At 42.6% G+C, this 24,898-nt stretch overlaps 1 protein-coding gene across 1 annotated transcript; it reads left to right on the top strand.

Moving 5' to 3' along the window:
• The first annotated feature begins 3,906 nt into the window (after window positions 1–3,906).
• Dusp11 (dual specificity phosphatase 11) lies at window positions 3,907–24,031 on the top strand. Its single transcript, XM_050164897.1, has 9 exons — window positions 3,907–4,180; window positions 6,201–6,276; window positions 6,887–7,018; window positions 12,055–12,178; window positions 13,375–13,435; window positions 14,979–15,025; window positions 15,445–15,520; window positions 15,737–15,916; window positions 17,987–24,031. The coding sequence occupies exons 1-9, from the start codon at window positions 4,080–4,082 to the stop codon at window positions 18,174–18,176; spliced, it is 987 nt and encodes a 328-aa protein (XP_050020854.1). The 5' UTR covers window positions 3,907–4,079; the 3' UTR covers window positions 18,177–24,031.
• Window positions 24,032–24,898: the final 867 nt, after the last annotated feature.

The raw sequence follows: 24,898 nt of genomic DNA, 5'->3' as shown, positions 1-24,898 counted from the left end.
TAAAAGTAAAAATAAAAGAAATAGAGGTTAAAATAAAGCTGCACAAAGATGGAAAATACACAGGGAATCTTGATACTGTATGCTATTATGCACTGTTTGAATTGTTTGAGTGCTGAAGAAGGAGCAACCGCTGCTAAAAGATATTTGTTTATAAATGCTGCTGAACTAATCAGGTGCCACCATACCTGGTCTATTATTATTATTATTTTATTAATATTATTATAAAAGCTTGGATCCAGTGCCTAAAGTTCAGGTCCTCACACTGTTTGACAAGAACTTTATGAATTGAGGGTCTCTCAGGCCTTCACTTTATTCTTTCCTGAAGTCTTGGTGCCCCTTCATTGTCTGTCTCAGATAACCGTCATCTAAGTTCTGTCTGTAGCTGTGCTGACATATATGTTCTGTATCCCAGGCAAGGCTGGCAGTAAGCATTATCCCTGCTGATCAGCAGTCTCTAGTGAATTTGAATTGATAATAAAGCCTTCAGTTTTGTTTCTGAAGATCACCTGAATTCAGTAACATTTTAACACAAAATACCAAGTAATAAACTCCTTTTCCTTGGTACTTCAGAAATGTTTGGGGGCTGGAGAGATGACTCAGCAGTTAAGAGCACTGGCTGCTCTTCCAGAGGGCTCAGTCTCAATTCCCAACAACTACATGGCAGCTCACAACTGTCTGTAACTCCAATTCCAGTGGATCTGGCACCTTCACTCTGACATACATGTGGGCAAAATACCAATGCACATAAAAACAAATAAAATCTTTTAAAAAGAGAAATGTTTGGAACAGAACAGCTCGGCTTTCTGCAGACCATCACCACCAGCATACACAACAACCCGACAGCAGTGTGTGTGTGTGTGTGTGTGTGTGACTACAGTGTACATTTCAGTCCAACGCCACAACACCACAGAGCCCTGGGCTTATCTCCATGAGCCAAAGCTAACTATGCCAGCAAGGCCTGCTGCATATGACTAGGAAGATGAATGAGCACAGAAAGATTTAGAGAGAAGCACAGGATCTAAACTTCCCACATCTGAGGTCTGAAACACCCGTCCATGTTCTGGTGCAAACGGTCACTCTGGTAAGGTCTCTTGCTGTAAATATGGCATAAAGGTCCCAGGTCTTTAAGTCACCTTCTTGGACACATAAGGTCAACCTGTGAGAATCCTCCCCATCACCATTGGTGGTTGACATTTCTGAGTCACTGACCTTTATGTCCCCCAAAGGACCTAGACCATTAAAGTGACCGACTTCCATTGGTGACTACAGCGCAGTCCCCGGGAACAGACAGAGTAGCCATCACACAACCCTCCTTTCTTTCTGCTCTTCACACCAGCCTTGTCTGGCAGGCACTGTTCATACTCCTTGCTGGACCTCTTGTAGGAAGTAGCTCTTCAGGTTCTCTGCTTTTGGAGAAATGACATTTATACTCTGAGCTACAAAACCAAGATGAAGAAATAGAATGGTTTAATGTCAGAAGAGAGAGAAAGAAGACAGGTGAGGAGAGGCAGTCGTGCCACACAGGGCCTGACCCCAAACCTGCCATCCCGTTCCTCTTTGCTGCTTTTCTCCCATCCGGTGCTCGGGATCTGCGGATTTTGTCTGAGCAGCTCTGTCTGCACTGGAGTGTTCAAGTCAGCCACAGTGATAAAGGACACCCACCCTGAGGATGCTCTTTCTCACCGCAGTGGTGGCAGTTGTTCAGCATCTGCTGCATTTCAGTACTTTCTCAGTAAAGAGTTAAGGAAAGAAGTCAGAATGACTGAGATGTACAGAAAATGTCAACATGAGGTCCTGAGACATGACCTCTACATGCAGGGTTCTGGGGTGCATAGAGTGAAAAGAGGCACACTTTGAAGGCCCTTGTCCCCTTACTTTGAAATACAAATTTTTTCTGTGACTATATGTGGAAGATTTAGCGAATGGATATATGACCTAAATCAATGGATGTTAGAAAGTATTCACTTTCCTTTTAGCTTAGTGTCCTACTTCAGATAGCCCACTTTCATATTATACCTATAGAATATATAGACACATATGTATACTTCTATAAGCCAAACAAGTCTCTATTTTATCTACATTCTCGTGGGAATCAAGAGAATCCCCAGCCACCACAGGTACGGGGGTACTGTAGTAAGACTGAGAGGACTGTGGCGTGGTATTCATCATCTTCTTATCATAAGAAACATCGAGATAGCTAGTTTACGAAGAGAAAGCTCCCCTAGCGCTGGAGCTTTCACATCAAGGCAGTTATGGGAGGATGTCATGGCAAGGGACACTCAGTAGAGCAAGCTGCTCACCTCGAGACTGGACAAAGAACAGGAAGTGATGTTGGGGATGTGGCCCAGCTGGTAGTGGCTGCCTAATATGCATGAAGTCCTGGGATCCCTCTTTAGCTCTTTATAATCCGGGGGGTGTGATGACAGATGCCTGTAATCCCATCAACTGGTAGGTGAAGGCAGTAGGATCAGAAGTACAGACATTCTTGGCTATATAGCCGACTCGGCGCTCAATGGGCTGCGAGGGTCCTAGCCTTTAAAAAGATGAGAGTGATTTGGTGTGGGAGTGCATGCCTTTCATCCCAGCACTCGGGAGGCAGACACAGGTGGAGTGAAGTCAAGGCTAACCAGGTTTATGTAGCACGTTTCAGGTCAGCAAACTTACACAATAATACCCTATATTGGAAGAGAGGGAAGTGGGGGAGGGATTGGGCTGGCTCTCCCTATCCCTGCAATGATGTGCTCCCAATGACTGTGGGGCCAATGACTGACTAATATTGACCCATTTTTTAACTGTGGGAGAGTTTTAGAATTGTAGATATAGACATATTTAAAATTGTTTAGAATATGACTGCCCTCGAAATGCCAAATGTTCTTTTGCTCAATAATTTACTCATTCTTTCAATAACTCTTACTTTTCTGTCAGCTTACTCAGATCTACAAGCATTGTGAATATTAATAGCAGTGAATATAAGCTACTTTCAGTAATTTCAAACAAAACGTTAAAACTTATTTAAAAATTTGCTATCATGAATTTCTACAGTCGAACGTGGGACTAGTCCACTACTCTGACTACAAATGTCCTGTACTTTGGTCTCCCACTTGTAGAATTCAGAGATTTCCCAGTAGGCACGGGTCCTGGGTTATTTTTGGTGTTTACTAAAATATAAAGCCATGCTGCCCACAGCTTCTGTGACACCTGATGTGTGATACCAGAGAAACCGGCTGGGAATGGAAAAATGGGCCGACACCATCTTTGACGATTAGAGAGTATTAATTTTAAAAAAGTGTTTACATGTGCTTCCCTCATTCCTGTCTAGGAATTTAGACATACTATACACCTATAGGGATATTCACACCACAGACTTTTCTGTAACAAAAGATCAAAACCACAGTTCAAACAAACAAAAACTCCAATCAGGTCAAGGTGGCCCATTCCCTTAATTCTGAAACCGAAAAAGTAGGAGCGGGTCTATCTCTAGGATTTCAAGGCCAGACTACTCTAAGAGAAAGTTCCAGATCAGAGAGCACTACATAGTGGGACTTTGCCTTAAAACAAATAAAAAACTCCAAACGGGTGGAGGTATTTCAGTTTTGGAATGGTTAAATGCTGGTACTTTTAATTATGTCGATTATGATCAATTAAATGCCCTATGCCATTTAAAACTAGAAAAAACATATATTTAAATAAGGAGAAATATGTTGTATAAAACCTTTGCTATATTTCTTTTCGGCGGCAAAAGGCCACACCTGTGTGAGAAAGTAAAAACCATGAACAACATACAAAACGTTTGTATGTTTGAGGACGGGTGAAGAAGCAGGGATGGGGGCGGGGCAGGTCGGCAGTTGGGTACGCGCGATACCAGTCTCCAGCTACAGGCGGCACTGTTAGAACCTAGGGCTGGCGCCGTGTGACGTCATCACGGCGGGCCACGACGCACGCGAAGTAGAAAGGCGTCGGCCTCAGCGCGTTCCTGCGAGTGCGCTCTGGATCCTTCGGCGTCTCCTGGCGGCCTTGAGGTCGCCACCCTGGCCGCTCTGGCCCGTCTGGCGTTGGGTGGGCGGCATAGCTGCGCCCACATGAACCAGCGGCATTACGGCCGCAATGGTCGCGGTCGGAGCCGAGACTTCGCTGGCCGTGCCCCATCGAAGAAGAAGGGCAGAAACCACGTCCCGGAAAGGTATGGCGCTTTGGTTCCGGGCTGAGTCGTTCCGGCTGCCGTGGCGGCCTAGTGTCCTGTTCGCCGCGGCCTCGCTCCCTTCCGCCTCCCAGAGTCCTCCGCGCCGAACCTCCCCGGCCCCGGCATTCTGAGGTCTCAGTCTCGGGCCGGCGCGGAAGTGCGCGTCGGGGCGCGGCTGCCGGTCTGGGAGTCGTCCCTCGATCCCTGGGAGTGGCGGTCTTGAGAGTGTAGAGGCGCTGTGTGAGCATCTGGTCTGAGCTGTAGACACCCTGCGCTCTTTCCCGACTGGAGAGGTTCTGTGGCTTCCAGGACTCTGGAGGCGGCGCTGTCTTTTGAGGGAGGCTTTCCTGCCCGTGCCAGTTGTTAGGTGTATGAAGTTGCTCACAGGTGGTGTGAACTCTTCTTGCCACTGCCGGCTCCCCTTCCCGTATTTCAGAAGTCGGTTGTTTTATCTCCACAAATACGGAATAGCTGAAGTCAGGCGTGGTCAACGTGGCCTCTCCTCTTCCTAGAATAGAACAAATCTTTTATCTCCACAATTAAGCAATTGGGAGATAAAACCCAGGATAGGCAGACTGTCCTCTCCCCATTCCCAGATTCAGTAAGCATTTATCTCCACTGAGGAGCGACACCTGACATCCAGAATGGACGTAATGCCCTCTTTGCCTTCCCAGACTTGAGTAAGCACTGAATAATTTTCAAAGTCTGTCAGCTTTCCTCCGTCGTTGCCCCAGTGCAGAACTTGTTTGACGTGTGGCAGAAGGCAGGTGTCCATTTTTTTACTCTTATTTCTTTCTTATCCATTCTTTTGGGGGGGGGGTTGTTTTTGTTTTTTTGTTTGTTTGATTTTTGTTTTTTTTCGAGACAAGGTTTCTCTGTAGCTTTGGTGCCTGTCCCGGAACTAGCTCTTGTAGACCAGGCTGGCCTTGGACTCCCAGAGCCACCACCATTCTTAACATACTCTTATATAGTTAACATACTCTTATATAGTTAATCATTTAAACTGAGTATCAAGTAGTAATTGGGGAAAAGCTTATAGATGTAAGGTGAAGCTTGACTTTAAAAATAAAAAGCCAACCGGGTGGCGGTTGTGCACACCTTTATTCTAGCACTCAGGAGGCAGAAGCAGGTGGATCTCTGTGAGTTCTAGGCCAGCCTGGTCTCCAGAGTGAGTTCAGGAAGACTCCAAAGCTACACAGAGAAACCCTGTCTCGAAAAGCCAAATTAATTAATTTAAATAAAATAAAATGTCAACTCTTTGTCATGGCCTACACACTCGGTTTCACGGTTCAGAGGTTCTCTGTGTCTCCAGCCCAATCTCTTGTGCTCAATCCTCACCTTCTGATCTTCTATACTAGACGAACCCTGGTTATTTGTAATTATGGACAGAGACCAACTCAGCTGTGAGTCTCCAGCTGCCCCTCGTCATGCCTGAAGTTCAGGTTGTCTATTCGTGTAGGAACTAGGAAACTTCTCCATGCTGAATTGTCACTCGCGTGGAGACCGCAAACACTGCGCACTGAATCTGAGCTCACAGCCAGTGTGTAGGTATTCATTACTCCTGGCTGGTTTTAATATTTTTAGTTACCACACAAAATGTGAGTCTCATTGTGACACTCTACATGCATGTCATTATTCTTTGCTCACACTGACCCCCACACATAACCTTCCCCCCTTGTGCCCTCCACTCCCTTTAGTCCCTTCCTCTGACACAATCCCCTTCTGCCTTCATGTCTGATATATCACCTTGGTATTTGATGCTGGGCTGTGTTTATCAGGGGCGTGAAAGTTCTGGCCATTTTGGTTTTAGGAATTTCTTGTTTGTCTTGTTTGTATCTGTTTTCAAGATGGAGACAGGAAGAAGAAAGTGTAGGTTGTTATTGTAGAAAGAGAATAGTTGAGTAGTGAAGGACAGAGCAGACATTCTCATAAAAGGACTTTGTGTGTGTTTTAGGTGCCCCATTGTTGTGTTGGGAGGCCAGGCTCACGTTCAGTTTGACTAACAAATACTCTGTCATAGGTGGAGAGACTATCTCCCAGTTGGACAGCGGATGCCTGGGACCCGTTTCATTGCTTTCAAAGTTCCCTTGCAAAAGGTAAGCGAAAGCTACTGTGGGGTTTTTTTCAGAAGTCTAAATTCCCCATGTAGAACACTGGCTCTCAGCCTGGTTGCTCTCTAGTTTCCCATCTTATGTCACTAACATGAAATGAGATTCACAGAGCAGTGAAGTCTACATCCGTATCTCATTTTAAGGAAAAGACAGTATAATGCCCTAACAATAATATGAAGAATAATTGTAACCGTGTTGTGTTTTGTGTCCACTTGACTGAACCGGTAGTTGAGTAGCCACTGTGTTGATAGGGCAGTTCCTCCGCTGGGAATCCAGTAGAACTTGTGGGGAATTGTTTGTGAAATGAATTTTAGTTCTGAGGCTTAGACAGATAGGAACAGGCTTTTGCTTTTTCTATACCTTGTTAATGTTGACTAGGACATTCTGAAGACATTTAGGCAGCGACACAAACACAGAAATATGTATATCAAAGTGAGTTCTCCCCCCCTCACTGGAAGAGAAGATTGTTAGGAGCTTTCAGAAGAGAGGAACCTGCCTTTGTTCTCATTGTGTGTGTCTCTCATGGGGCTGGAATAAATACAAACTGTGTGCAGGACTTGAAGCAGGTTTGCTCTCTCTTACCTTACTCTGACAGAAATTTGAAGCAGAGCTTATGCCAGAAGAGTACTTTTCTCCTTTGGATCTTTTTAATAAAATTCAAGAACAAAATGAAGAACTTGGATTGATAATTGATTTAACATATACTCACCGCTATTATAAAGCAGAGGTAAGTAGAACCTCTAAATGAAAAAAATAATTTATAGTAATTTAATAGCTTCCATCCTGTGCTGATGTGAAAACTAAGCTTCATCCATGGGTAGTAATAATTTTAAAGGAAAAGCAAAGTTTCCCTAATTTCATGTTGAAATGAGACTGGAGGACGGGCGTGGTAGTGAATGACGACAATCCAGGTCTTAGGAGTCTAAGGCAGGAGGATCACAAGTTCAATGCCAGCTTGGACTTACATAATTAAGTCTTAACAACAACAGCAGCAGCAGCAACACCACACACATACACACACTCACTAGATCGGAGACTTGAATTGAACTGTAATATGAGTGGTTGTCACTTAAGTCTCTTTCATTATCAAAAGCTTTGTAACCACCGAACATTAATTCACCCGTCTCCCACACTCCAGACCCCTAGTAACCTCTTGCCTGCTTTATAGTATGAATTTCTCAGTTTTAGTATCTCATTCAAGTAACGTAATGTAGCACATTTAAATTTTTAAATTTAAAGTATTTCATCATTTCCCTCCTCCTTCCTTTAACCTCTCCTAACCCTCCTTTTCAAATTCATAGCCTCTAACACTTAATTATTGCTACATGTTTATGCAAATAGCTATGCAAATGTAGCCTTCTGTTGCTTATATGTATTTTTTTAGGGTTGACCACTTTAGGATGCTTTTATATCTGAAGACTAATTCTCCATCTCTCGGTTGTTCTCAATTACCTGTAATTCTTAATCTAGGGTAGGGCCCTCTGCAATTTCTCCCATCCATGTTGGCATGTCAGTTGGTGTTATTGTTCAGGTCTGTGTAAGCACCCATATTGTTGAAATTTCATGGATGGAGCCTTTTCTGTCACATCTCTAAAATATAATCTTGCAACTGACTTCCTGGTCTTTGGACTCTTACCTTTCTACCTTCCTCATCTGAGATGTTCTCTGAGTCTGAGATGGAAGGATTGTGCTGGCGATGTATCAGTTGGGGCTGGGCAGCTCACAGGCAGTTGTTCTCTGTGTTTGACTAGTTGTGGCTTTGTGTAATAATCTGTGTACTGTAGGAGGAAAAAAGGAAGTATCTTTGTGTGAGAGTTATACTTATTAATAGAGAAATGTTTTTGTTTATTTTTTGAGACAGGGACAGCTCTGACTGTCCTGGAACTAGCTCTGTAGACCAGGCTGGCCTTGACCTCTCAGAGATACCCTTCCTCTGCCTCTCAAGTGCTGGGATTAAAAGCGATTGCCACCACCACCCATCAAGTACATTTTTTTAAAGGTTTTTTTTTATTTATTTGTATGAGTGTTTTTGCCTGCCTGTATGTATGTACATTGCAGACATAGCCTGGAGGCTGTGGAGGCCAGAAGTCGGCATGATATCCCCTAACTGACATTACAGATTGTTGTGAACTGTTGTGTAGGTGCTGGAAATTGAACATGAGTCTTCTCCAAGAGCAGCCAGTGCTCTGAACTATTGAACCATCTTTCCAGCCCTAATATCTTGTAATACTTGTCTTTTTGTGTCTGTATTATTTTACTAAGTTTGTTTCCAATGTTTATTGAAGCATATACTAGAATCTTTTTCTTTTCTGGCTCAATATTTCAGCTATGTATATATGCTGTATTTCATTATGGCCCCTATCTACTTCACTGCTTTGTGCCTTCCTTATCCCCCGTGTGTGTGTGTGTGTGTGTGTGTGTGTTGGGGGGGATTTATTTGTTTTTTCATGAGAAAAAGTCTCATCATGTGGCCCTGACTGGCCTGAAATTTATTATGTACACTAGGCTGGTGTTCAACCCACAAAGATCTACCTACTCTCGCCTCCCATGTGCTGGGATTGATTATGTGCGCTACCAGGCCCAGCATGTTCTGTCTTATTTTAAAGGAACCCTCAAATATCATAGAATTTATCTCTACTTTTTGATATTTATATATATGCAAAATACAATACTTTTTTCTTAATATCAGTCCTTTGACGTCAGATTTATAATCTGATCGTTCCTAAATGTCATCAAAATTGTCAGTTTGAAGTTGGTTGTCTGTCAAGTCTGGTTAGTCTAGAGATTGCTGTCCATGTCTCTTTTACTTGCTTTTTGTCCCTCTCCTGAGTTTTGTCCCTCTCCTGAGTTCTCCTGACCAGCTGTGCTCTGATGTTAGCTGTGTGCCTCCACGTGCTGGTAGAGTCCTTTGTTCTCTGCCAGTGGGCTAGCACAACCAGATTCAGGACTGTGTTCTCCTTTCTCCTTTCCTTCCACCCTCTGTTCCCCTAACCCTTGGTTTCCCTTTTCTTTCTTTTTCCTACCTTCCTTCCCTCTCTTCCATTCTGTTTGGTTTTGGGTTTGGTATTTGAAACAGAGTCTTAATATGTAGCCCTCGCTGACCTCATGATCTTCCTGCCTCAGTCTTTCTAATGCTGGAATTACAGATATTCAGTACTCTACCTGCCTTGATTTTTTTTTTTTAAGCTTGAGATAGTGTCTCATATAGCCAGGACTGTCCTCAATTGCTGAGGATGTCCTTAAACTCCTGATCCTCCTGCCTCTATCTCCCAAATGCTGTGATTACAGGCATGGACCACCACACCCAGATTGATTTCCTTTTCTAGAAGTCTTTATTCATTTTAATGTGTATGTTTGTGTGCTATCATGAGTTTATGTGCACCACATTCATGCTGGCACCTACAGAAGTTAGAAAAGGGTGTCAGATCCACTGGAACTGGAGTTACAGGTGGCTGGAGTAGCTATATGAGTTTTGGGAACCAGAACTTCATTCTCTGTGAGAGCAGTAAAGGCTCTTAACTGTGAGCCATTGGTCTGGCTGCCTTGATTTCTTTAACATGACAGTTTCCAGTGTTTCTGTATATTTTGAGATGAGTTCTTGTTGTGTTGCTCAGGCTGATCTTGAACTCCTGTGTTCAAGTGGTCCTTCTGCCCAGCCTGCTGGGACACACGGACTATAAGGGTGTGCTACCATGCCTGATATGAGACATTTTTATAGGTGGTCATGTGTTCTTCCATTAAGGGGCATATAATCACTCTTAAGTTATTAGTAATTATTGATGACTAACCTGTTAATTCCTTTGAAGCTTCAAAAGTTGATTTTCTTTTTTTCTTTTTTCTTTTTTGAGACAGGCTCTTGCTGTGTAGCACAGGCTGACTTCAAACTCAAGATTTTCCTGCCTCAACCTCCCAGTTGTCTAGGATTACAGGTGTTTGCCACCAAACCAGGCTGTACAAGGTGAACGTTACCATTCATGTTCGTTTAATGAAATTTCTGCTTGTTTATTTACTCAGTGGTGTCAATAGGACTCTTTCCTCTTTGTAACAGCTTTCATCAAAGTAATCTCCTGGATCCCTAATACCTGCCAATATTGACTAGTGAGAATTTACTCAATGTTTTCTCTCATTACAAACTCCTTTGCGGCTGCTTTTTCCAGTTGGAACACCGCTGGAAGGCCTCTCTTTAGATAATTGGACCTTCTCCATTTGACCCCTAAAACTTTTTGAAAAATATTCTTGAGAATTTCACACATGAATAATTTGGTTTTTGATCACAGTTACCCCACACCACAGCTAATTCCTCCTGGGTTGCACTCCCAATGTCATGTCCTTTTAATATGTATTGCCCATTTTTTTTTTGTATGTTCACCACATGCTTGAAGGTGCCTGTGGGCAGTGGAAAAAGAAGGTACTAGATTTGCTAGACCTGGAGTTACAGGTATTTGTAAGCTGCCTGATGTGGGTGCTAGGACCTGAACCCAGCCCAGGTCCTTGGCAAGAGCAGCAAGTACTGCTCTTGTTAGAGCTTCGTTCAGCTCTGACCCCCTGAGCCATTTCTCTGCCCTACCTCGACACCACTTTTGCTTTTTGGGACAGGGTTTCTCCATGTAATCTCTGAAGCCTGTCCTGGAACTCGCTCTCTATAGATCAGGCTGGCCTTGAATTCACAGATGTCCGTCTGCCTCTGCCTCCTGGGTGCTGGGATTAAAGGCCCAACACCGCTGAGTTCAGAATTAGTGCTGCCCAAGTGCACTTGGGTGTCATACCATCTTCTGGAACATGGCCAACTACCCAGGGCCGCAGTCCTGAAGAATACTGACTCTCCCTTCCCAGGTAGCTCTTAGCTGACAAAGCTCCTCAGCTAGATTAAACCACTTCTTAGTCCTGATCGTCTCTGATTACTTTTCTGCATGAAAGAATTCTGGACTCATCTTAACTGTTTCCTGCCCCAGCCTGACTCAGCCTTTGCAGAAGGCTTTGTTTCCTTTCGGTAGGGATGATTTTCAGGCATGTGAGTGTCGGGTATTCTCATTGCTAATAGATTGATATTGCTCGGAAGCTTTTCCTGTGGACAGAGCTAGCAACTCTGTAGAAATCATGATAGTGTTTTCCAATTAAATCCAAGTTACATATTTTTCACCTAACCTATCTTTTTTTTTTTTTTCTAAAATTTACGTGTGTGTGTGTGTGTGTGTGTGTGTGTGTGTGTGTTGGGGGTGGCTGTGTGTGTGGCTGTATCTGCTTGTCTGTGTCTGCCACATGTGTACAGGTGTCTGCTGAGGTCAGAAGAGGGTGCCGGATCCTCTGCAGCAGGAGTTCCAGGCTGTTGTGAGCCATCAGACATGGGTGCTGAGAACTGAACTACGCCCTGGAAGCGCAGCAAGCACTCTTAAGCTCTGGGCCATCTCTCCAGCGCCTACCCTTCCTGCTTCTTTCTCTTATCCACAGCTCTTTTTGCTCAGCTCATTACTATTTTGTGAAGACACAGCAAGGTGAAATAATTAGAACTGTCCACATACTTTTTAGTCACACCATATATACCCTCATCCGTGTGGAATTTGGTGTGTTTTGTATACCTAGTGACTGTCCTGTAGTTTTAATGAAAATCAAGTGTTGTTTCCTGGTTGGAACAGCTTTGTAAGAAGTGGCTCTTTAGTCAGAGTTAGTGATAGTAAGTTTATTAGTATCAGCTTACACTTATGCTCCTCAAATCTTCATTATATGCAAATGAAATAATGTACATTTTTTTGTTTTACTTTGTAGGATTTGCCGGAAACTATTTCTTACATAAAAATTCTTACAGTTGGCCATCAGGTACCTGATAATGGCACTATTTTTAAGTTCAAGTGTGCAGTTAAAGAGTTTTTAAAGAAAAACAAAGACAATGGTGAGTCCTTGTGGTTTCTTTTTCTTTTCTGTCTGAACTCTGTTGTGTGTTTCAAATAGCTTTGGAGNTTTTTTTGGTTTTTTGAGACAGGATTTCTCTGTGGTTTTGGAGCCTGTCCTGGAACTAGCTCTTGTAGACCAGGTTGGTCTCGAACTCACAGAGATCCGCCTGCCTCTGCCTCCCGAGTGCTGGGATTAAAGGTATGCGCCACCACCGCCCGGCTAAAAATCTTTTTATTGTAATCATGTGTGTGTGCTTGTTGCTATGTGTATATGAATGCAGGTACTTACAGAGTCCAGAGACTTCAGAATCCCTCCACCTAGAGTTGTGAGCCTTCTGACATAGGTGCTGGAAAACCAAATTTGGGCCCTTTAGGGTAGATTTGTTTTCAAGTACTGAGCCATTTCTCCAGCACAGTTTCCAGACTTTTGATAGTTCAGATTTTTGATATTGTTAACATTCTAATATTAGATATGTTGCCTTTGAAAATGGCAGCTGGTAGTAATAAAGTGTTTTCCCTTTTGTTGGCCACACAGAAACAAAACTTGAGTGAGAAATGTGTAATATAATGAAAGTGTTTACCTTTTCCTGTGGTTAGAGGGTGAGATGTAGAGGATTAAGAATCTTAGGGTCTGCAAGTTACATAGAGACAACAGAAGTCAATGGTTAGGAGTGAGTCAGTTCCCTAGAAGACCAAAGTTAGGAGTGAAGTAGTCTCCAAGAGAACAGAACACGGGCAGGCCAGTAAAATTTCATCTTTGCCACGCGTACTTCAGGTGTTTTCCATTTTGAGTACAATTGTCACTGTTATTAATTATCAAAATGAAGGTGGGATGAAGTCGGTAGCTTAAGTACAGAGCACCTGCCTGGCTTACAAAGCCCAGTTTCAAACTTCAGTGTTTCACACACAGAAACACATTCTAGTTTCCTCTTTATAGTAAGACAAATGGCTTTGTGTAAGGCAGCTTGACCAGATGGCTGCTTCTACAGTTTGCATTATTGTATCTAACCAGTACTTTCAAGATTTCCACAACAATGAGCTTTTGATAGGTGATTCTTGATGATGTGTTTTAAAGCCACTTTTCAACATAGCAGTGATATTTCACTAATTTGTGTTACTCTTCAGAAAATTGTCTTTAACTTACTTTTGGTATATCTTGTTTCCTGTACTTAATTCTGCATTTCCTGTTTTATAGACAAACTTATTGGTGTCCACTGTACCCATGGCTTAAACAGGACTGGCTACCTCATTTGCAGGTGAGTTGCCAACTCAAAAGCAAATAGTGTTTAGTGTGTTTGTCTGGTTACAATGGTAATGTAAGTGTACATAGAAATGAATGAAATAGAGAGCAGTGTTATCTCCACCCAGAGACTACCATTGTAGACTTTACAGATGCAGAGATAGTGCATCTGTATGGCTTAGAGTACAGTAACCATCCAGAGTTACAATTTAATATGTGGTAGGTACCTCCCTGTGAAAGTATTTGGAGACCTTATTTTTTAAAGATTATACTGTTTTTTTTGCACACTGACAAACATGCAAGTCATAAGTTTGGGGTATAATAAAACATCAAAGTGGTATGTGCATCTTTGAATCCACATGCCACTGACTCAACAATAATGTCACATGACATGCAGATGCTGAATTAGGGTGTGATCTGATGGTTCTTAAGGAATTGCTGTGCTGTGCAACATTATGTTTGTCCATTCAGAAGATCTTTGCTGAGATCTAGTTTGTGTGAGCAGTATAGCTGCTGGTAAAGATATTTAATTTGTCTCTGAAGAAAGAAGGAAGACTATAATAATGAAGGTAATATCAAGAAAACTCTAGAACTATCACTGTCAAGTGCTGAGGAAGATAGGAACATGATACCATGATGGGGAGACTTGGACCTAACTCATCAAGAAGATAGTACATTTGTATGGAAGGTTTGAGAGACTATCTGAAGGCGGAACTAGTGCTAGCTGTGTAGAGACACTGAAGAGACTGTAGATGAAGGCTCAGCCGGTAGCCTAGAGTAGTATAGCATACGCTTCTCTGGAGGAGGTTGGTGGGCAGCGCAGCAAGTGCGGCAGGCAGGAGCCAGAGTTAGGCCATATAGAGCAGTGATTTGGTCTGTTTGTTTCTTCTTGTTGTTGTTGAACCTTTTTTGGGTATATTGAATCCATCTATTTTGGCTGAGTAAAGAATGCTCTAGAGAGGTAGAGGCAAGGAGTCATTGGGTTTCTGTTTGAATTGAAGTATACCGGTCTCTTGGACCAAGATGTTGAGGGCATTTTGGTGGAAGGATGTGGTTGTCAGGATCCTGGTGGTAGATTGAAGTGAGGATGAGGTAAGAGTGGGTGACAGTGATGTTAGCTCCTGTTTCTGACCCATCCAATTGGTTTCCCAGTATTTTTAGCTATGTTACTATTTTTCCCAGTTGCTTTATATGTTGTTGGTTCCTGATGAATGCACAGTAATATTAAGGAAGCCTCCTGTTTTTTAGTTCACAAAGCATTTTGATGAAAGTGACTACTGAATCTGCCTTTTAAGCATTTGCCAGTTTGGTCATGAATTTCCTTTATTGTTTATATTATTATACTAATGTAAGTACCTTTATTAATAGATTGTTTTAAAGTTGGTCAATCTTGGGGTAGTCTTTTTCTATGGTCATGGCATGCCATTCTGTAACTGTTGGATTAGATGTGTAGTATTTTCTTAGGATTTATGTCTCCACTTGTAAGTGAAATTGGACCTGTTTTGATTTTTGTTTTCTTTTGGTATATTTAAGTGACCCGACTTATGTTGTTTTGTTAGATATTTGATTGATGTAGAAGGCATGAGGCCAGATGATGCAATTGAATGTAAGTATGGGGGGGGGTGTCACCATTTTTCCCTTCCTATAAAAGCTAAAGGTTGAAGTGTAGAGCCACTTTTCAGTTTTTGGAGAACAAAATGCATATGATCCAATATATGTTGCCAGAAAGACAGTGGAGAGAGAGAAGGGAGGAAACTACCTCTTGGGGCTGGGGATGTGGCTCAATGGTAGAGCACTTGCTCAGCGTGTGTGGAACCCTGAGTTTTATCTCCAGTACCAAAAGAAAGAGAAATAATAGCACTATAAGGTAGTCTTGCCAACAGCTTATGAAGGAACATATCTTCAAGCGATATGTGACATACAGCAGCCTAATGACAGTCAGTGAGTACGAGCGTTGGTTTGCTTTCCTGGGTATGATTTCTTTCTGTGCAACTATTTCTAAGTTCATCTTCATCCACTCCTCAGTATTCAACAGCTGCCGGGGGCACTGCATAGAAAGACAGAACTACATTGAAAACCTGCAGAATCGTCGTGTCAAAAAGTAAGTCTTCCATTTTGCTAAGTGAGACTTTGGTTAGGGAAACTTCTTTAGTATAATTCATGTAGCACGTTATCCAGGCATCTTGTCCACTTGTTGAGCATTAAACAAACAGGAGTAGGGGAGTTGAGGGCCTCTGTTCACACACCAAAGGACATAGTTGCTAAACTGGCCATTGGAACTGTAATCTGGTGACACTGTGGTACACTTCTCTTTTAGGAAGCGGAATACTAGCACATCTAAGTCAGGTGATCTTGAAGACTCAGCAGATCTTGCCGAAGAAGTCCACAGCACTAAGAAGCCTGTGAACCAAGGACCTCGGAACCATTGGCCTACTGGTCATTCAACACCTTCCCGACATTTTCACACCCAGTCCCAGTACTCCCAGCAATTGTTCAGGTACCTGGACTTCCCCCTTTCTTAGAACTGAGATGGAAACTACTTCAGACCAGGAAAGTACATTGTAACAATGACCAGCAGTTGGTATTTTCTTCTATTGTCAGCCAGTAGGGCTCATACTGAATCAAGTACTTGGGAAATGTGCTTCAGAGGCAGTTGAGAATGGAAATTTTATTTTACTATTTTTAAATTTAGCTTAATCCAGGAAGAGTTAGATGTTGTTACTGGGAAATAAAATCTTTCACTTGTGTGTGTGTGTGTGTGTGTGTGTGTGTGTGTGNAGAGAGAGAGAGAGAGAGGAGAGAGAGACTTGTACACAGAATCAGATCCAAGATTTGACACTGAGGTATGTCCCTATATCCTTAGGCTTTATGAATCTTGAATTCTTAGGCTACATAGCTTTTGAAATAAAGAAGGCTATCGTTTAAAGAACAAATACAAAACCAGGCAGGGTAGTCAGTGCCTGTAATCTCAGCACTGGGAAGTAGAGACAGGAAGATGAGGAGTTCATCATTGGCTACATCGTGAGCACAGTCAGCCTAGACTACACAAGACTCTGCAAGACTCTGTCTCAAAGAGAGAAAGAGAACAAGTTTTGAAGGATAATAATGTCCTAATAGAGATAGTTACAAATGATTTGGACAGATTAAATCATACAAGTATTTCCATGGGAAATGGGGAAATTCTTAATTCAGTTAAAATAGTCTATTAGGATTTTCCAGAGAAGTGGAAGAGAGAGAACGGGCAGGTAGATGAGAAGGGACCTTCACTAGGGTGATTGGCATGCACGACTGTAGGATGAAAAGTTCCTCAACAAGCCCTCTGTACGCTGGAGACCCAAGGTTGCCAGTAGTGTGATCCAGACCCAGGGAACTCTGTCAAGAGTCCTAAGGAGAAACCATGAGGGAGGGGGTGGAAGGCCAGGAAAGAGGTAAATTTGCCTTTCCTCTGCCCTTGTAGTTCCCCTGCAGTCCCAGCCAGGTGGTGGTGCCTGTGACATGGAAGGCAGGTCTTCCTTACGCAGTCTGCTCTTTGTACATCAGCCTTTTTCAGAGACATTCTTGTTGACTTATGCAGCACTAATGCCCCACTAACTCTAGTCCAGATGCCACCTAAGATAACTATCACAGCTTGTGTATGCTCCTAGCTGCTAATTTAGTTGTGGTTTTTATGAGCACTTGAGGGTCATGACTATCAGGCTGGGTGTGAATTTGTCTCCTTACTCTACCATTCACACCGTGTGCAATCTTGGGTGAGACCACATCTGTTCTTTGAGATGGAGGTTTTAAAACAACCCATAACTATGGCTGTTGCCTGCTACATCTGTTAAAGCAAATTGGTACATTGTTACACTATCAAAAAGATGTTGCTGGTGACCCTGAGAGTGGGAGTAACCCTTTTGATTCAGTTTTAATGGCCATAAAGATGCTCATACCTGGCCAATTCCATATCATACTGTGACATTTTATAAAGCCATTAAAATTAAAGCTTATTTATAGTAGTAAAATATAGTAGCTGGAGAGATGGCTCAGCAGTTAAGCGTACTGGCTTGCAGAAGACTCAGGTTCGATTCCAAGTACCCACGTGGCTGCTCACAACTTCCTGTAAACAGCAGTCAGAAAGATCAAAAGGTATAGAGACCAAAGAAATAGCTAATCACATTTGACTCTGAGTGTGTGTGTATGTAATGTATGTATAAAGGGCATGCATGTGAGGCCAGAAGATAACCTCCACTATTACCCTTCACACCCCGCCAGTTTTCCTCGAGCTTCCAGGGATCCCCCTGTCTTTGCCCTCATCTCATCATAGGGATTGCAGACACATGCTAGTGTTTCTCAGTTTTCTCTGGGTTCTGGGCATCCAGCCCCGAGTCCTCACACTTGTGTGGCAAGAGCTTTACTTACTGGGCCATCTCCCCAGTCCTAGCTCCATTCTACAAAAAATAGAAAGATAAGTCATTATCTGCTCAAGTCATCTAGGTAGGCAAGAGTAAAATCAGAATATCTGTTATTTTATAAAGTCTATTATAAAATGTTAATCTTGACAATGATTTATTATTTCTTGTTTAAGAAAACACAACCAGAATGCTTACCAGAGAGGCCTTATCCCTCTTCCTGGTCCGGCTGAAGAGTACTATTTACAGAGAAGATTCTTCTGGAACGGGAAGCCAAATGGTAGTCAAGCAACCCAGAATAAGAAGTGGATTTCCGGTAGTTACCAGAGGCAGTTCTACCCAGCCTACTGGGGGTGGACCCAGTGAGGCACACGTGGATGGGCTGTTACAGGGGCCACCTGAAATCAGAGCTGGACAGAGGACAGCTGAATTACTTTTAATAAAATCAGGTCTAGGCAATTAAAAAAAATTTTTAACATTTTTTTAACTTTTTAAAATGTTTTATTATTCCTTTGTGTGTATTAAGTTTAAAGATTTGCTTTACTGATGGCCGCACAGTGAGATGATAGCCTTCTCATTCTAGGCTCAGCTTTTCTCAAAGGTTTCTGAATGGGTAAACTATTATTAATTTGCAAATGTTTTAATTGCCTTTTATTTTCCCTGTCTATTTCCTCTGTCCATGCCTGTAACTGTGCGTAGGTACAAAGGTTCATAGTGTCTTACCCTGTTCTGTTACTAACAGTCTTCAGGGTGTCTTTTTATCCTAACTGTTCAAATTTCCTACTAAAAATCTAGCCAGTAGACAATTTATTTGGCACCTACTCTCTTTTTACTTGTGGGACTCTGTTCAGAGTTCTTTCCTTGGTGATCAGGGTCAGAATTTAACCAACTTCTTACTGAACTGCCAGGTTAACCACCTAACCCAGAGAAGTGTAAATTTTTAGGGACTGACTGTTAAGTTGGGCAAGAGGAAACTAACCAATAACCAGAATGCTGCTTAAATTATAATTTATCTGGCAGAGTCACTACTACCAATAGGGTAGAACTGTCCAGAAAGCTTGAAAACCTCTGTAGATTTTAAAGGTCGAACAGACTAGGACTGAGCATCCTCCTTGGTTATCCTGGAAGACAGGGCCGCTGACCGTGCGGCCGTCTGTTCAGGATTTGTCCAGGGGCCTCCCACACTGCAATGGTGCTCTTCCTCTGGAACACACTTCAAGCTACTTGGAGGTGCTAATTACTTCGTGCTCATCATGACACATCATAGTCCACAGCAAGCGTTTGATGAATGCCTGGGCAATTAATTTGGCTTCTGTCTTTAAAGTCTCTGATTTTGAGGATTTGTAACACTGATGCCACATACGGTAGCTATTTTCTCTGTTGTGTGTGGACATGTGGAGTGTGACCCTGAGGAAGCTTCAGCAGCTCCTCTAGTCTCGCCTAGTGGTACTAATTTGCTCTGTCAGGTTGCTCCACGCTCAAGTGATGGCTCTTAAAGTTTTTCTCTACTTACCACATTTAACAGAGATTCAAAGTGCTTCTTGCTACACGGCTCCGCCTGCAGAATTCTTCCCCAGAATATATCTGAAGGTTCAGCATTGTAAGAAACTGGATCAGGCAATTGTGAAATAAGAGGACAAAGCTGGGGCAGGTAGAGAACATCCAGCTTTGGAGGTGTAGAACAGTTTGGAAAAGCAGCTTCTGTGGAGGACAGTGCCGCCTTCAGAAACTGTTTCTGCCACCTGTCCTGTTTCTCTGCCTTTGGATTACCAACACCTTGTTAAAAGCCTCACTTAACATTGGATTACTCAGCGTTCATTCTTACACACACTGGTCTGGCTTCTGTCCATGTCACACCATCCAAAGGCCTAGTGAAAGGAAGCAACCAGATCTTTTTAAAGTTTCCAGTGGTCTATCTATGTAGTGTTTTAAATTATATTGTTATTTTAAAGGCACACATGAATACTCACTTTCTCAGGTAGCTTTCCTGAGATTACCACGTAAAAAGCATCTTCCATGCTCCTATTATAAAGTCATAGCGGTAGCTAGCTCAAGTATTTTTGCCTTATTCTGTGTCTTCCTCTGTTTATGGAATACTCTTACAGATCAACATTTCTTGATTTCCAACTTGTGATAATATGTGTTATGGCATATGTTCCTATGGCATATGAGCATTTAGCCCTCAGCCTACCCACCCCATAGCTCTTCCCAGCTTTTGATGACATTCACGTTACTAGGTAAATGTTAGTCTGCATGAGCCGTGGTGTTCATGGTTGTGGGTTCAAGTCTCCCCTTTGCTTCACATGTTTACCTCATTTGGCCATTTTTCATTGATATGTCACAAATTCATCCTCTATATCCAGTGGCACTGTAGACAGTCTCTGTGAGTGATGTGCTCTTTGACCCTTTTCCTGAAACTTCTTAAAACGTTTAGGTTAGGTGCCAAGTTTGGTTGGTGGGGCTGCCATCATGGAGTATCAGATGGGCGATGCAGTACGCAGGAGTTCTATTTCTCATAGTCCGGATGCTGGGGAAAATGGAGGAGTCGGCAAGAATTGTTTCCATTGGTCACTGGCTTACTGCATCCCTCCCTCCCTCCCTCCCTCCCTCCCTCCCTCCCTCCCTCCCTCCCTCTATCCTTCCCTCAGGCTCAGATGCGGTGAGGCTGAGATGCTGTGTAGTTCTCTCCTAAAGATGTCAGTCATTAGACCAGGGCTCACCTTAGAGACCTGATTTTAATGTTATTTGCCTCTTTAAAGTCTTGGTCTCCAAATGCAGTGGTGTTTCAGATGCTGGAGCTTAGAGCTTTAACATAGGATCTGAGGAAACAACTGAGTCCAGAGGAAGCGCACTGCCGATTCCTTACACCTGGGACAGCTCCTGACCTGGCTCTTTCCTCTTGTCTTGTTTTCAAACCCTCTTTAAGGCTCCTGGTTCCCAGGGTACGACTTTGATGACTGTAATTTCCCGTTTGGTCAGTTATGTCTTCTCAGGGCTGGGTGGGATGTAAAGGGTCACAGAAATGCATCCGTTTGTCTCTGCTCCTGTACTGCAGTGTCAGGCAGGCACTCCCAGTCCTGCTGTTTGCGACCTCACTGCTGGTTGTTGAAATCTTTTCTGATCTAGAATATTTTTCTGTGCCCTGTAAATGTTTCTCTTGAAGTTTTAGAGTCTTCTATATCTCAGATGTCATCATTTCTATCCACAATGATACATACCAAGTGAATCCTTTCAATCTGGTAAATTGCAAGAAAAAAATTTTTTTGAATATTTATTTATGCTCATTGGTGTTCTGCCTGTGTGTATGTCTGTGTGAGGTTGTCGAATCCTCTGGAGCTGGAGTTACAGACAGTTGTGAGTGGCCGTGTGGATGCTGGGATTCTAACCCAGGTCCTGGAACAGCACTAAGCCACTAAGCCATCTTATTTAATGCTATTTACTAGCATTAATCCCTAATTCTAAGGCAACTTCTAGTTGGATGTTAGATTTCTTTCCTGAGACCTCTGACTTAATTATGTTTTTATTTAACCTTTTCATGTAATTTCTTTTTTTAGTATTTTTCTGATACACTGGGCTATAGGGGTGCTGCGATTGAACCTAGGACCTCGTGCATGCTAGACATGTACTCTGTTGTTGAGTTATACCTCCAGTCCCCTTCTGATCTATATATTTATATGATTTATATAAACATAATAAAAATATAAAGATTTTCTGATATATAAATATATTATCTATATGCTTAAAAAAAGCAGACACAGGATCTCAGCATGTTGCCCATGCTGGCCTTGAACTCCAAGACTCAAGCAATCCTCCTGCCCTAGTTCTCCTGAGTAGGGGGGACTCCAGGTACAGGTTCCCGTGCCAAGCTCTAAATTTTAATTTCTAAAAGTTAATGCCTTAAAAAAAAAAGAAAAAAACAACCCTACATTTTAATCTAGACTGTTACATCTTTAGTACACTCACATTAGGAGGGATCACACATGGGATCCTAATCAAACGTCCTTTCTAGTACCACCAATAGTTGATCACACATGGAATCCTAATCAAACGTCCTTTCTAGTACCACTAATAGTTGATCACCCATGGGATCCTAATCAAACATCCTTTCTAGTACCACTAATAGTTGCCCAGAATTGTGTCCTGAAAACAAGTGCTTATGTGTCCCTTTCCTCTTGGAAGTGTCAAATGGCTTATGGCATTGGGGTTCCATGTTCCTCTCCCTGCCAAGGCTTTTTGTATCTGTCCGCAAGCTGACTTTTCAAGTCCTTCATTGTGTATTGTAGACCCCTTTATCTGAATGCTAGCCATTTTGTGGTTATACTAGGCCATACACTTTGTCTTGTCTTTAAAGTTGTTTGGGTGTGATCTGTCCTGTGGTCTCCGAGCTAGCCACATCAGCTGTATGAACCACTCTCTAGTCTTTTCCCCCAACCCTGCCCCCAATGATCTCTTTCTACACACTGTACCTTGTGTCATTATTTATGTATCATGCTACTCCAGATTCTGTGCCACCATGTCAGAGTCCTTGAACCCATCCTGTATGACAGTTCTTTTTCCAAGGGAGGTTATACCCTCTTTTGCCTTCCCTGTACTCTGGAGGCAGAGAAGGGCAGATCTTTGAATTCAAGGGCAGCCTGCTCTACAGAGTGTGTTCCATCCAGGACAGTCAGAGCTACACAGAAGAAACCCTGTCTTGAAAAACAAAACCAAAGATTCCTAAGCCAGTTAAGACACTTGACTCTGGACCTACATGGTACATCTAGTTCCACACCAGGTCTTTTTTTATGACCCCACTTTCAATAAGGGGGAATGGTACACAATAGGCCATGGGATCAGGCTTACTTGTCCTGTTGTGGATTACTTGCATAGTGTCATTTAAAGAGCCTTCCAGAGAAAGTCTGGACTAGGAATACCATGCCAGGTTACCTGCTCTCTTCTTGGCTTCCTAAAGCTGCCCAACACATTATATCACATGGCTTTGTTCCCTACTTCAGACCTTTTCCTCACCACTCGTATATGTACCCCAAAGAAAATACCAGTGACCTAAATTCTTGCCTCGGGGTCTGCCTTCTAGAAGATCTCAGGTGTTTATAGATCCCGCAGTCATGAACTCTTAAATTGTTTAACACATGATTGATAGATACACCTGGTCTCTTCTACTGACGACTTACTACAAATACTTGAGTCATTTGAGAACACCAATATCAGTTACATTGAAGGTAACAATTTATCAATAACTTTTTGTTCAGGCTTATATTTGCATGGCATGGGGATTAAGATTATATTCAATTTAAGGCGGTGGTGGCGCACGCCTTTAATCCCAGCACTCGGGAGGCAGAGGCAGGAGGATCTCTTTGAGTTCGAGGCCAGCCTGGTCTAGTTCCAGGACAGGCACCAAAAACTACAGAGAAACCCTTTCTCGAAAAAAAAAAAAAAAAAAAAGAAAAGTCGTGAGGAGTTTACGCAAGTTCATCTCACAGTATAACACTCTGCCAAGCCTTTTGAACCATCTTGTGCATGCTATATAATGGTTTCTCGCATCTGAAGGAAGCCGGGTCATAGCTCTGAGATGACTTTAAAAAGAAAACTAAAATGCATCTCTTTCTATATACACTTCAGTGCTCCCAACAAAGGAAAATCCAGCAGCCCCAAACTCCATCCTCCCAGTTCCTAGTTTCCTCCCATCCACCCAGCCCCTGGCAACTGCTTATCTAGTTTCTTTATCTTTTCTAAAATGCTGTGCAGTTGGAATTAGTGTGTAGACCTCTGGGTAGGGTTTCTTTCATTTAGATGTTGCTTTCGAGGTTGTGCTACAGAATGGATTGGCTGGTCACTCTTGCTAAGTTATTCCATTGTATAGTTGTCTTGCGCATTGCTTATTCACTGACCAACTAAAAGATACTTAAGGTCTAATGTTTTTTATTTTAAACTTGTCATAAACATTTTATGTATACAATTTTTGGGGTTTGGTTTTTCGAGACAGGGTTTCTGTGTAGCTTTGGTGCCTGTCCTGGCACGAACTCTTGTAGACCAGGCTGGCATCGAACTCACAGAGATCATCTGCCTCTGCCTCCCCGGTGCTGGGATTAAAGGCATGTGCCACCACTGCCCAACTCTGTATAGGGTTTTATGTGAACAACTTTTCTTTCCCTTGGAGTGTGATAGTGGGATTGCTGCCATGTATGTTTAACTTTATAATAAACTAAGACTTTCCAAAAACAGATGTACTATTCTGTATCCCACCAAGAAGATGTGAGTGTCCCAATTACACCCTCACTAACAATTAGTATCGTCAGTATGTGCGTAGGGCAAGGACAACTCTGAGGTTTGTTCCTCAGAGGCACTGTCTGCTGTTCCTCAGAGATATGTCCACTTTGGGTTTGGTTTGGGTTTTTTTGTTTTGTTTTTTGGTTGTTGGAGGCAGGGTTTCTTTGTGTAGCACTGATTGTTCTGGAACTCTATGTAGACCAGGCTGGCCTCAAACTCACAGAGATCCACCTGCGTCTGCCTCTGCCTCCTGAGTCCTGGGGATAAAGGCGTGTATCACCACCACCCGGCTTTTTTTGTTTGTTTGTTTGTTTGTTTTTAAGATGGTGTTTCATTGGCATAGAGCTTCCCAGAGATCCACCTGTCCCCACTTCTCCATCCCCTTAAGCACTGAGCAATTTTAGCAATTTTGATTTTTAAAAAATGTGTTGTCTCACTGTATTTTTTTTTATTTATTTTGCATAAAGTGTTCTGTCTGCTTCTATCCTTGCAGTCCAGAAGAGGGCACCAGATCTCACTATAGATGGTTGTGAGCCACCATGTCGTTGCTGGGAATTGAACTCTGAACCTTTAGAAGAGCAGTCAGTGCTCTTAACTACCCCTGCCTCAGTGTGTTTTTTAAAAATAATTTGAAAGATACAATTGGCATTCATTATACATGTTTAAAATTGCTTTGGTGTATCTGTACGCGTATCTATATTTGAGACCACAATGAACCTAGAACATATCTGTAACCTTTTCCAAAGAATTGCCTATCTGAAATGGCCTTATAAATTTGTTTTATGTAAATAGAATCAATGTGAACTCTTCATATGTCTGGA

This window comes from Alexandromys fortis, unplaced genomic scaffold, assembly GCF_014885135.2.
Source record: "Alexandromys fortis isolate MF-2015 unplaced genomic scaffold, M_Fortis_MF-2015_v1.1 scaffold_138, whole genome shotgun sequence".
NCBI classification, from domain to species: Eukaryota; Metazoa; Chordata; class Mammalia; order Rodentia; family Cricetidae; genus Alexandromys; species Alexandromys fortis.
Note: the sequence above shows the minus strand (reverse complement) of the source record. Positions and strands in the feature narration are given on the sequence as shown.